Source organism: Acomys minous, assembly GCF_964271855.1.
Source record: "Acomys minous genome assembly, chromosome: 7".
Classification (NCBI taxonomy): Eukaryota; Metazoa; Chordata; class Mammalia; order Rodentia; family Muridae; genus Acomys; species Acomys minous.
Window position 1 is genome coordinate 108,338,762 of NC_140488.1, and position 12,401 is coordinate 108,351,162.

The 12,401-nt window shown below is 46.6% G+C and overlaps 1 protein-coding gene across 2 annotated transcripts; it reads right to left on the minus strand.

Moving 5' to 3' along the window:
• Positions 1–4,987: 4,987 nt before the first annotated feature.
• On the minus strand, positions 4,988–12,316 carry EBP (EBP cholestenol delta-isomerase). Of its 2 annotated transcripts, none has more exons than XM_084790234.1 (5): positions 12,169–12,316; positions 9,926–10,286; positions 7,004–7,040; positions 6,765–6,895; positions 4,988–5,473 (listed from the first exon to the last, which is right to left on the minus strand). In XM_084790234.1, the coding sequence occupies exons 2-5, from the start codon at positions 10,224–10,226 to the stop codon at positions 5,250–5,252; spliced, it is 693 nt and encodes a 230-aa protein (XP_084646360.1). In that variant the 5' UTR covers positions 10,227–10,286; positions 12,169–12,316; the 3' UTR covers positions 4,988–5,249. The 2 variants fall into 2 exon arrangements, with proteins under 2 accessions (XP_084646360.1, XP_084646359.1); XM_084790233.1 differs by lacking the exon at positions 12,169–12,316 and adding an exon at positions 11,955–12,043.
• Positions 12,317–12,401: the final 85 nt, after the last annotated feature.

A 12,401-nucleotide genomic window follows, 5' to 3' on the forward strand; every position in this document is an offset into this window, starting at 1 on the left:
GGTTTTTGGTTTTTGTTTTTTGAGACAGGGGTTCTCTGTGTAGCCCTGGCTGTCCTGGACTTGTGTTGTAGACCAGGCTGGCCTCGAGCTCACAGCAATCCACCTGCGTCTGCCTCCTGAGTGCTGGGATTAAACCATGCCAGGCTGAGGTATGTACTTTTAAAAGTCTTTTTTTTTTTGTCAAGACATAGTTTCTCTGTGTAGCCTTGGCTGTCCTGGACTCTCTTTGTAGACCAGGCTGGCCTCAAACTCACAGAGATCTGTCTGCTTCTGCCTCCTGAGTGCTGGAATTGCAGGAGTGTGCCACCACACCCAGCTAAAGGCCTTGATTTTTTATACTCTCAATCTTGTGTCTCACCATTCCTATGTTGACACCAAATCTTCAGTGTGACAATGAGGAGGTGGATATAGAATTTAGTGGCCATATAAGAAAAGACCAGAGTTCTAAACCTTCAACTATGCAAGTACACAGTAAAAAAGTGGCCCTCACTAGATACCCGATCTGTTATTATTAGCTTCTAGAACTGTTAACGAAGTTTATGTTGTTTATAGAACACATAGCTTACAGTGCATTTAGTTAGAGCAGCCCAAGCAGATTAAGACAACAGCTATGTATGTAGGTATGGGGCTGGAGAGATGGCTCAGCTGCTGAGAGCACTGGCTGCTCTTCCAGAGGACCCAGGTTCCATTCCCAAGCACCCATATGGCAACTCACAACTGTCTCTTATTCTAGGTCCAGGGGATCCAATTGCCCTCTTCTGACCTCAGGGGACCCTGCATGAATGTGGTACATAAACAGACATGCAAACAAAATACCCATACACATAAAACAAAATAAAAAGAATTTTAAAAGAAAAATTAAAAAGACTGGCCAGGTCTACAAAGTGAGCCCAGGACAGCTGGGGCTATACAGAGAAACCCTGTCTCAAAAACCCCAAAATAAATAAATAAACAAACAAATAAATACTGTTGTAAAAATATGGACATTATGGGGGCTTCTGTTGAGATCTGACATGGAAATAAGATACACAAGATAGCCGGGCGTGGTGGCTCACACCTTAAATCCCAGCATTTGGGAGGCAGAGGCAGGCAGATCTTTGTGAGTTCAAGGCCAGCCTAGTCTACAAAGGGATTCCAGGACAGCCAGGGCTATAGGAAGAAACCCTGTCTCAAAAACAAAAGAACAAACAAAAAACAAACAAAACAAAACAAAACAAAAAACCCACAAGATAACTAGAAGGAAGGTGAAGACCTTGATTGAATTTATTCCAGTAGAGGCTGGAGAGATGGCTCAGAGGTTAAGAGCACTGACTGCTATTCCAGAGCTCCTGAGTTCAATTCTCAGCAACCACATGGTGGCTCACAGTCATCTATAATGGTGCCCTCTACTGGCCTGCAGGTGTACATGCAGACAGAACATGGTATACATAATAATTAAATCTTAAAAAAAAAAAAAAAGAAATTATTCCAGTAAAGGCAGAACTTGTAAGTGATGAACTTGGAGTTTTAGTTGAGATCTCTAAGAAATGCACTGAAGAATGCTGGGGGGAGGGGGATGGTGGCTCACTTGCACTCCCATCACTCAGGAGGCCGAGGCAGGAGGACTGCCATGAGTTTTAGTTTTAGGCAATTCTGGCTACGTACTTTGTCGTAGGCCAGCCTGGACTACAACATGAGAACCTAGCTGAAAAAAAACAAAAGCAAACAAAAAGAAAAAAGAAAGTGTTGTAATCTGGTTTCTCCTTACTACTTAACAGAAACATGAGCGGTACACAGCAATTAAAAAAGAAGTGGCTTTCTGTTTTTGTTTTTTGTTTTTTCGAGACAGGGTTTCTCTGTGTAGCCTTGGCTGTCCTGGACTCGCTTTGTAGACCAGGCTGGCTTCAAACTCACAGTGATCCGCCTGCCTCTGCCTCCCCAGTGCTGGGATTAAAGGCGTGCACCACAACATCCGGCTAGAAGTGGCTTTCTGAAAGGCAGGCCTTTTCTTGATTTTAGTGGGCCAAGCTGCCACTCAGGGTTGCCAGTAACATTTTGGCCTCAGCAGGTTCTGAGGCAGGACCCCTACCCGGAAGACAGAGCATCAAGCCAAGGATATTTAACATTGAATAGAATTTTAACTTACTTGCAACCTATGATCCCTTTCTTGTTTCAAGTTCTTCGTCCTGGAACGGGATTTTCTACCTCTCCTGCCATTGCTTTTCTTTTTTCTAAGTTAGGGTCTCACTATGTAGCTCTGACTGTCCCAGAACTCACTATGTAGACCAGGTTGGCCTTGAACTCAGAGAGAGCTACCTGCTTCTGCCTCTCCAGGGCTGGGATTAAAGCTGTGAGCCACTTCCAGGCTTTGGCATTTGCATTTAGTAAACAGGAAGGAAACGCACCTCATTTTACAGGTTCACAGCTATGAAGTTTCAAACCTGGTATAAGTGGCTGAGGTGCCTATTTAACATACTAAAGCGGACCTGGCATCCCTCAGTCCCCCACCTGTTACAGGCTGTGGCTGGCATACCCCACCCTCTACCCCAAACTCTGCAGCCTGGGTGGGGGTGGGAGGGTCTAGGCTGCCCTTCTTCAAATAATCCATCCTTTTTGTTTTATCTGCCCCTTTTGTAGCTTTGCCCTCCTGGCTGCTTTACCTGGTTCCTCCCTCTCCCTTTCTCTCCCCTTCTCCCCACAGGGCCCAGCTCAGTCTGGACATGGCCACTTTGGGCTCTTGCAGATGTCTCTGACACTGCCCTCCCACATATCTATAATAAACTTTCTCTGCCACCACACTGAGGAGCAGTCATGTCCTGTCCTTTCCTCTTTATTCCTCCCCCGCCACGCCACCCCTCCCCCCCCCCCATTCAACGATAAAATAGGAGTTCTTGCCTCAGGATGAATTATACCTCAAGTCTTAGGTTTATATTTAGGTGATATTTGGGATTAAAGCTTCATGCCAGGCCAGCTGTGGTGGCGCACGCCTGTAATCCCAGCACTCAGAAGGCAGAGGCAGGCGGATTCCTGTGAGTTCGAGGCCAGCCTGGTCTACAGAGTGAGTCCAGGACAGCCAAGGCTACACAGAGAAACCCTGTCTTGAAAAAAATCAAAACAAAACAAAAACCCTCCATGCTAGGGGAGAGATGGCTCAGGGGTTAAGAGCACTGGCTACTCTTCTAGCACCTACATAGTGACTCAAGCCATCCGATCCCAGGGGACCTGATACCTTCTTCTGGCCTCCAGAGGTCACACACACACACACACACACACACACACACACACACACACACACACGATACACAAAAACCAGCTATACACATAAGATCAAGGAACATTTTTTGAAAACCCATGGTAGCATATGCCTGATCTCAGCCCTGGAGAAGCTGAGCTAGAAGGGTCAGGGAGATCACCAGTTTAACTTCAACCTGGGCTTTGTGGCAAGATCAGCCTGGAATACATAGCAAGACCTTGTCCCCAAATCAATCAATCAATTGGTCAATCAACCAGTCATAAAAGCTAGGCATGATGGCACACACCCGTAATCCTAGCATTTGACAGGCTGCCAGCCTGGATTACATAGTGAGTTCAAGGCTGGTTTAGGTTATATAATGAGACCGTGACTCAAACACACACAAAAAAGCAAGCAAGCAAGCAACAAAGTTCACTCATGACTGATGAATGTGACTTGGGGATAGAGCCCTCGTTTAAGAACCTTGGATCTCTAGCACTCTAACCTCATCCCCAAAAAGTTAATTCTAGAATGTGTGAAAGCTTTGAGGATGAGGGATGAAGCTAAAAGAGGTGTGCATCCAAGAAGGATGTAAATTTAGGGAGTCCAGAGGGCGGGAATGTTATGGCTTGAACTGTGTCCTCTTTATGATCATATATATTCAAGTCCTTACTCCTAGAACCTTAGGAGGTGACCAAGAAGACTCTTGGAGATAAGAGTTTTTAAAAGATGTGATTAAGAAAGCTGGGCATGGTGGCACACGCCTTTAATCCCAGTACTTGAGAGGCAGAGGCAGGCCAATCTCTGTCAGTTCGAGGCCAGCCTAGTCTACAAAGGGAGTCCAGGACAGCCAAGGCTACACAGAGAGACCCTGTCTCAGGGGAAAAAAAAAAGAGCTGGACGTGGAAAACAAAACTAAACTAAAACAAAAACAATCCCAGCACTTGGGAGGCAGAGGCAAGCGATCTCTATGAGTTCAAGGCCTTCCTGGTCAACAAAGTGAGTCCAGGACGGCCAAGGCTACACAGAGAAACCCTGTCAGGAAAAAACAAACAAGCAAACAAACAAACCAAGAAGAAGAAGGAAAGAAAGAAAGAAAAAAAATGAGGCTGTCACAGTGGGCCCTAATCCAGTCTGAATGGTTGTCCTAATAAGAGGCAAGTTGTTCACATACAAACAGCAGAAGCAGGGAGATTTGAGAGTATCTGAGAACCCAGAGGCTTTGGGGTGGTGGTGGTGAAAAAATGAAGCCAAACTTTCTGACACCTCTACTAACTGGCCCCAGTACTGAGAATTTCCCATGTCTGCTGTTTAAAATGCTCAATCTAAGGCAGGTGGTGATGGCACATGCTTTTGATCCCAGCACTCAGGAGGCAGAGGCAGGCGGATCGCTGTGAGTTCGAGGCCAGCCTGGTCTACAAAGCAGACTAGGCGTACAAGAGAAACCCTGTCTCAACAAACAAGCAAGCAAACAAACAAACAAAAAAGCTCAATCTATATCACTTTGCTATGACAGCTCAAGCTATTATAAGGGACCTATGGGATTACTGGCAGGATTTATAGGATAAGTGACATGGTGATCTTGAAAGAAAGTCTATGTAGTAACTTGTAGATTCCACAGGGTAAGTTATGGCAGTGTGTGGAGTCAGTGTTAAGGGTTTGCAAGCCCCCCCCACCCCCCCATGATGGAGGCCTATGGATAACTAAGTGATGGGAGAGGTTTGTGGGGTTAGTTATATGACATTTCCGGGATTAGTCATTAAATAGCTCTCGATGTTATAATTAAAGATATTTTATTTCCTGATTTTGAAAGTTGCCACCATTATAGGCCTCTCGCCTTCTCTGGCGCCCTTCCGCAGAGGTTGCAGACAGCAAGCCCACTATTCCCTACCCTTCCTCACTCTGGCCCCTTTTGTGCTCACCCTGAGCGTGACAAATCGGAGAGTCCTGACCCTCCAGCCTGTGGGAGGAGGATTTAAGTCTCCCGGTAGGTGGGAAGAGCACCCTATAGCAAGGTCCCAGCCCACTGGACCGCTCGTTAGTTACGCTTGCTCTTAGTTTTCATGACCTTGCTGTCCAACACACTCTGGGCAGCAGTGAGGTGCTTTATGGAATCAAACATAAGGATTGCAGGTACCACCATCCAGATTACATTCATGACAACAAAGTAAAACCAGAAATAAACGGGGTGGCCTGGCTCTCCATGCTGGAGTCCGTCACGTAGCTCTGTCGCAAAGTACAGCACATCCCCGTAAATCTGACCTGTGGGAGGCAAAAAAAAGGAAAAGCCCTTGTGAGGTCAAGGAGGCTAAGCTAGACCCTATTCCATGGCACTTCCCACATCACTCTTCCAAAAATACCAAAGCTGGAAATCTGAGATATCACAAGGCACAAGTTCCAGAAACCAGAGTTGTTTTTCTATCCTTTCTTCCCTTTTTTCCAACCCTCCATCTCCCCCCCCCCTCTTCCTGCGTGCGTGCGTGCGAGCGTGCGTGCATGTCTTGCTCTGTAGCCTAGGTTGACTATAAAGGCACAACCCCCTTCCTTGCCTCAGCCTTCTGAAGGCTAGGCTTATAAGCATGTACCATCACACTCAGCAAGTACATGGAGAATTCAACTGAGGACAGCTCATCCTAGAACTGAAGGTAATCTTGAAATTCTAGAATTCACCCGGGTGTGCTGGCGCACGCCTTTAATCCTAACATTTGGGAAGCAGGTGGATCTCAGTGAGTTCGAGGCCAGCCTGGTCTACAAAGCAAGTCCAGGACAGCCAAGGCTACACAGAGAAACCCTGTCTCGAAAAGCAAAAAAAAAAAAAAAAAGAATCCTAGACCTCATGACAACTTGGGATTTCAGGATTAAAGGGAGCTCTTATAAGCAAAGGAAAAAAAGCTAATGCTGGGTGGTGATACAGCACTTGGGAGGCAGAGGCAGGCGGACCTCTGTAAGTTCGAGGCCAGCCTGGTCTACAAAGCAATTCCAGGACAGTCAAGGCTACACAGAGAAACCCTGCCTCGGAAAAAACCAAAAACCAAACAAAAACAAAACAACCCCCCCCAAAAAAAAAACCCTCAAATAAATAAATAAATAAAGCTAACACTTTAGGTCATGGTCTGGGAGGACCAAGGAACTTTGGGCAGCACAGACTACCTCATGTAACCTTCATAGGAAACTCTGATGGAGAAAAGAAATGTACATTCTTTTGTTTGTTTGTTTTGGTTTTTCAAGACAGTGCTTCTCTGTGTAGCCTTGGCTGGCCTGGCACTCACTCTGCAGATTAGGCTGGCTTCAAACTCACAGCCATCCACTTGCCTCTGCCTCCTGAGAAGCTGGGATTAAAGGTGTGGGCCACCACGCCCCTGGAGAAATGTACCTTCTTGCTGGAGAGACAAGCTCAGAGAGGGATTTGGTTGTTTCAGAACACCGAGGAGTTGATAATTCAGCATGTCTCATGCCTGAATGGAAAACCTAGGAGATCTCACCAGTAGGGATGTGCCTGTCTATAGACTCCCCTGTTAACCCTTGTAGTGACAGGTATAGGCTTTCTCCTCACCCATAGAGACCACAAGCTGTAGGATAAATCGACAAGGCTGCTGGCGGAGAAAGGCGATCACTACCCACAGGCTGACTGGTCCCCAGACAATAGCTGTGAGAGTCTCCATACAGACAACGAAGTTGTCACTACTGCAAAGAGAAAAGATGGACAGTGGCATCACCATACTCTTGCTAGTGGCCCCAACTCACCACTGTCACAAACCAACACACGTTTCCACTGATGGGCAAAAGACTTACGTGATATATCGGCTGTCTCCCTTGGAATACTCTTTCCCTGGGGGAAATAGAAATAGATGAAGAGACAAGGTTTCGCTGCGTAGCCCTGGCTATCCTGGAACTTGCTCTCTAGACCAGGTTGGCCTCGAACTCACAGCAATTCTGCCTGCTTCTACCTCCCAAGTGCTGGGATTCAAGGCGTGTGCCACACTGCCTCCTGTCTTTAGTAACCTCAGTTTTAAAAGCAACACTTGGAAGTACATATATACCATGGTAGCATTTAAGTAAAAGGTAATAATAAACATGAACCCTTAAGGAGCACCTACTGCTTGCCACTGCTCTAATGCTTTACATAGTACGTGTGGTACTTACTATTACCTTCTTTCACAGTCAAGTAAAATGAGGTTTATGTGTGTGACTTAAATATAAATCAACTCTGAAAAAAACATACATTTTTGGTGCTAGGAATGGAATTCAGGGTCTTGTCCATGCTCCACACATGCTCCACTATGGAGCTACAATCTTGCCCCTAAAATAACTATTGGAGTTCGGAAGAGACATGGTAGACAGAAAGCAGATTTTCACTGTATATTTCTTTAAATGATTTGGTATTGATTCCTGTGAGTATGTGTGCAATCAAAACGTTAACATAACAGGCTGGGTGTGGTAGAAAAGACCTTTAATCTCAGCTCCTGGGAGGCAGAGGCAGGAGAATTTCTGTGAGTTCAAGACCAGCCTTGTCTACATTAGAGTTCCAGGCAAGCCTAAGCCATACAGTGAGATCTTGTCTCAAAACAAACAAACAAACAAACAAGTTGGGGGTGTGGGGAGATGGCTCAGTGGAGGATAAAGAACTTGCTGCTTGGGCTGGAGAGATGACTCAGAGGTTAAGAGCACTATCTGCTTTTCCAGAGGTCCTGAGTTCAATTCCCAGCAACCACATGGTGGCTCACAACCATCTATAATGTGACCTGATTCCCTCTTGTGGCTTGCAGGTGTACATGCAGGCAGAGCAGTGTATACATAGTAAGAAATAAATCTTTTAAAAAAAGATTTATTTATTTTATTATACACTATTCTGCCTGCATGTACACCTTCAGGCCACAAGAGGGCACCAGAGTTCAGTATAGATAGTTGTGAGCCACCGTATGGTTGCTGGACCTTTGGAAGAACAGACAGTGCTCTTAACCTCTGAGTCATCTCTCCAGCCCCCAGATTAAAAAACAAAACAAAACAAAACCTCACTACTCTTGCAGGGGATCTGGGTTCAGTGCCCAGGTGGACGCTTACAACTGCTCCTAACTGGGTGGGGCATGGTACCATACCCTTTCATTCCAAGCACTTGGGTGGCAGAACTGGTTGATCGGGGTCAATTCAAGGACAGCCTGATCTTCAAAGCAAATTTCAAACAAGTCAGGTCTACATGAAACTCTGCCTCAGGAAAAAAAAAAGCCTATGATGAGCAGTGCATGTGTGGAGAGATGTCTCAGTGGTTAAGAGCACTGACTGGGCTGGGCGTAGTGGTGCACGCCTGTAATCCAAGCACTCACTTGGGAGGCAGAGGCAGACAGATCTCTGTGAGTTCCAGGGCAGCCTGATCTACAAAAGAGTCCAGGATAGCCAAGGCTACACAGAGAAACCTTGTCTCCAAACAACAACAACAACAACAACAACAACAACAACAACAACAACAACAAAACAGAAAAAAAAGAGTATTGACTGCTTTTCCAGAGGCCAAGGCACTCACATATGGCTCACAATCCTCCTTAACTCCAGTCCCAGGGGTCCCAATTCCCTCTTTTAAAAAAGATTTATGTATTATTTATACAGTACTCTGCCTATATGTGAGCCAGCATGCCAGAAGAGAGCACTAGATCACATTATACATGGTTGTGAGCCATTATGTGGGGTTTTTTTTTCCCAAGAGAAGGTTTCTCTGTGTAGCCTTGACTGTCCTGGACTTGCTTTGTAGACCAGGCTGGCCTCAAACCCACATAGATCCTCCTGCTCTGCCTCCCAAGTGATGGGATTAAAGATGTGCGCCACCACCTCCTGGCATAAAATAAAATAAAATCACTATGTGGTTGCTGGGAATTGAACTCAGGACCTTTGAAGAATAGCCAGTGTTCTTAACCTCTGAGCCATCTCTGCAGCTCCCCAATTCCCTCTTTTGACCTCTGCAGGTACCGCATGCATGAAGTAGACAGACATTCGTGTAGGGAAAATGCCCATGTACATAAAAATAAGATAAAAGTATTAATTAAAAAACAAAAACATTGGGGGCTGGAGAGATGGCTTAGTGGTTAAGAGCACTGTCTGTTCTTCCAAAAGACTTGGGTTCAATTCTCAGCAACCACATGGCGGATCACAACTGTTTATAATTCCAGTTCCAAGAGATCTGAAACTCTCACACCAATGCACATAAAATAGAAATTAAATAAATTACTTAAAAAAAAAAAAAAAACAACCGGTTCTGGTGGCACACACCTTTAATCCCAGCACTTGGGAGGCAGAAGCAGGCAAATTGCTGTGAGTTTGAGGCCAGCCTAGTCTATAAAGAGAGTTTACAAGAAAGCCAGAGCTACACAGAGAAACCCTGTCTCAATAGCCTCCCCTTAAAAAAAAAACCCCAAAACAAAAACAAAATAAGATGAAAAGCTAAAAAAAAAGGATTTAAAAAAAGCCCAGCTATCCTTATTTTCAGTTTCAGGGCATCTGATGCCTTCTTCCTGCCTCCATGCACACGGACAAGGCACAAGCACATAAAATAAAAATCAATAAATTAAAAAAAAAAGATTCCCAGCACAGATAACAACTACTTAGGCTTAAAAAAAAAGTGAACAGAATTTTTTTAAAAAATGAAATCATTTCTAGGTGGGTAACTATCGAATGGAATCTCTACCCAGAAAATTCCCTCCCACAGTACAAGAACTTAGGACTCACAGAGTTGAGATAAGATGGCTTGGTCTTCAAGAAGGCTGTCATGGTACAAAGAGAACCAGCCCTCGATCACAAGGTGAATGAACGTGCACACAGCAAACCAGCACAGGGCCAGCCGACGCCCAGTTCCAAGTGGGACAACCGAAGCTCGACCAGACAACAGCCATGTGCTGAAAATTAAGACCCCAGAGATGGAGAATAGGCCAACCACGATCTGCCAGGCTGGGATGTCATTTGGCACATAGTTGTCCAGCCTCAGGTGCCTGGGCCAGTATGGGTGCAAAGGACCCATATTGGTGGTCATGTTCCTATGGGCCGCTGGCAGCTTGTAGATAAACAAGGAGAAAAAAAGGAACAGAAAAACCTGTGGAAACAGAAAGCACGTGGTGAGATAAACAAAATCCAAATAGTTTGCAACAAGACATATAAGTGAGCTTGATCTATTATTTGACAGCACGACTTGTAAGACTGGATTAAGAATTTGTAAGAGCTGGATTAAGATCTGGGCATGGATTAAGATCTGGGCATGGTGGCACATCCTTTGTTTTTGTTTTTTGAGACAGGATTTCTCTGTGTTAGCCTTGGCTGTCTAGGAGTCGCTTTGTAGATCAGGCTGGCCTCGAACTCACAGAGATCCACCTCCTGAGTGCTGAGATTAAAAGCGTGCGCCACCTGTAAAAGAACCATATCACTGAAGTCCACTGTCCTCAGATACGTATAAAGATTCCTTTGATCAACGCCTTTACCTTCTTCACCTGCAAGTCACTACAATATACTGAAACCTGGTCTTCAGGGACAATGGATTTTAAAAAATGTCCATTTGGGGTAGTGGTGGCGCACGCCTTTAATCCCAGCCCTCCGGAGGCAGAAGCAAGCAGAGCTCTGTGAGTTCGAGGCCAGCCTGGTCTACAAAGCGAGCCCAGGACAGCCAAGGCTACACAGAGAGACCTTGTCTCGAAAAAACCGGAAAAGAAGTACTTGCACATACTCCCCTAATATTTAAACGTAGTCATAACACTGTGTGGTAGCACATACCTGAAATCCCAACCATCTGGGTGGGGGCTGAGGCTGAAGGATTGCCATGAGTTTCAAGCTAGCCTGGTTTACATAGAAAGTTCCAGGGTAGCCAGAGCTGCATAGCAAGATGCTATATTCAAATACATAAACCAACTTTGAGGTTAGGTAGCTTCCAGACCACCAAATCAGATACATAGCTTCTGCTCAGCACCTAGGTACGTTCCTTCCCGAACATCCGTTCTCAAGTGCAGCTTGTCTTTAAACTTCAATAAACTCCCTAACTTTCCTTCACTGTGATACATTCTAACGCTTCCTTTCTTCCTTCCTTCCTTCCTTCCTTCCTTCCTTCCTTCTTTTCTTGCCATGGCCCCAGACATGGTTTCTTTGTGTGTCCCAGACTGGCTTTGTAGACCAGGCTGGCCTCGAACTCACAGAGATCCACCAGCCTCTGCCTCCCGCGTGTGCCAACTCACCCGGCTAGCCTAACATTTTCTTATGTAGCAGGTTTCAAGGCATCCAAGGCACCTAAGCAGAGGCCCCTGAAGCTCTGTGGGGGAATCATCAGGTTCCATAGACAGCAATATCGATTTATAGTTACTATTACCAGTTACAGACTTGGCCCTGGGGCCGGGAAGGGGGTGGGGTTGGGGGGTGTCACAATCTAGCTTAGGACACACAGGAATCAGTCCTGGCCCCAGACCTCATTGGTCAGTCTGGTGGGGGAGTAACTGTCACCAAGCCAGGTCCTAGCACTTGAGGCTCAGTTTGGTTGGAAAGACACAGGAACCTAGATATAGCCTAGGTGCACTGCGAGGGGTAGAGGGCGGCAGGGTTATTCCCACCCCCCGGGTCCTGGAAACACAGCTCGGTGGGGGGGGGGGCTGCAGAGATGACCAATCAGAGCTCTGGCCCCAGAGCACCGCGTTCCAAAAGCAGAAGACCCCAGGCAATTACTGTGCCATGCTGCCAAACACCAGGAGTAGCAAAGGCAGGGGGTATCACGGGCGGCGCTAACCAGGAGAAAGGGGAACCAAGCCCAGAGACCACCAATCATAACCAGAACCTTCCACTGCAGCTGCCCAACGAGAGGGCGAGTCTTCCGTCGTCTGGACAACCGGCTTTAGGGCCCGGGTCCCGCGCAGGCGCAGGGTACGGCAGGGCTCGCAGGCAGAAGGCTGTCATGAAGGGCCTGGGCACGTTGGGCAGGCAGGCGGGTGGAGGACACTCACCTAGGCGGCGCGATCGCGGAGCGACTTCCTAGCACAGGTCTGCGACTCTCCAGCCTGAATCTCGGGCTCTGAAACAGCCCCAGTTCCGCCCCGCTCTTGCAGCTTCCCCGCCTAACGGAGCGGACCAATAGTGAAGTGGAAAAGGTGGCTTCTGCCAATAGGAGTCCTCCGTTTGTCGCAGGCCCTGTCCTCGCCTGAGGTGCCATTTTCCCTGTTGGCTAAGACCAAGTCAG

Excerpts from the sequence above, each read along its gene's own strand:
- EBP (XM_084790233.1), bottom strand. The coding sequence starts at position 11,993 with ATGATTGGTGGTCTCTGGGCTTGGTTCCCCTTTCTCCTG. Across the intron at positions 10,287-11,954 it reads CTTGGTTCCCCTTTCTCCTG|GTTTTTCTGTTCCTTTTTTT; the intron begins GTTAGCGCCGCC and ends CTGTTTCCACAG. Across the intron at positions 7,041-9,925 it reads AGCCATCTTATCTCAACTCT|GGAAAGAGTATTCCAAGGGA; the intron begins GTGAGTCCTAAG and ends TATTTCCCCCAG.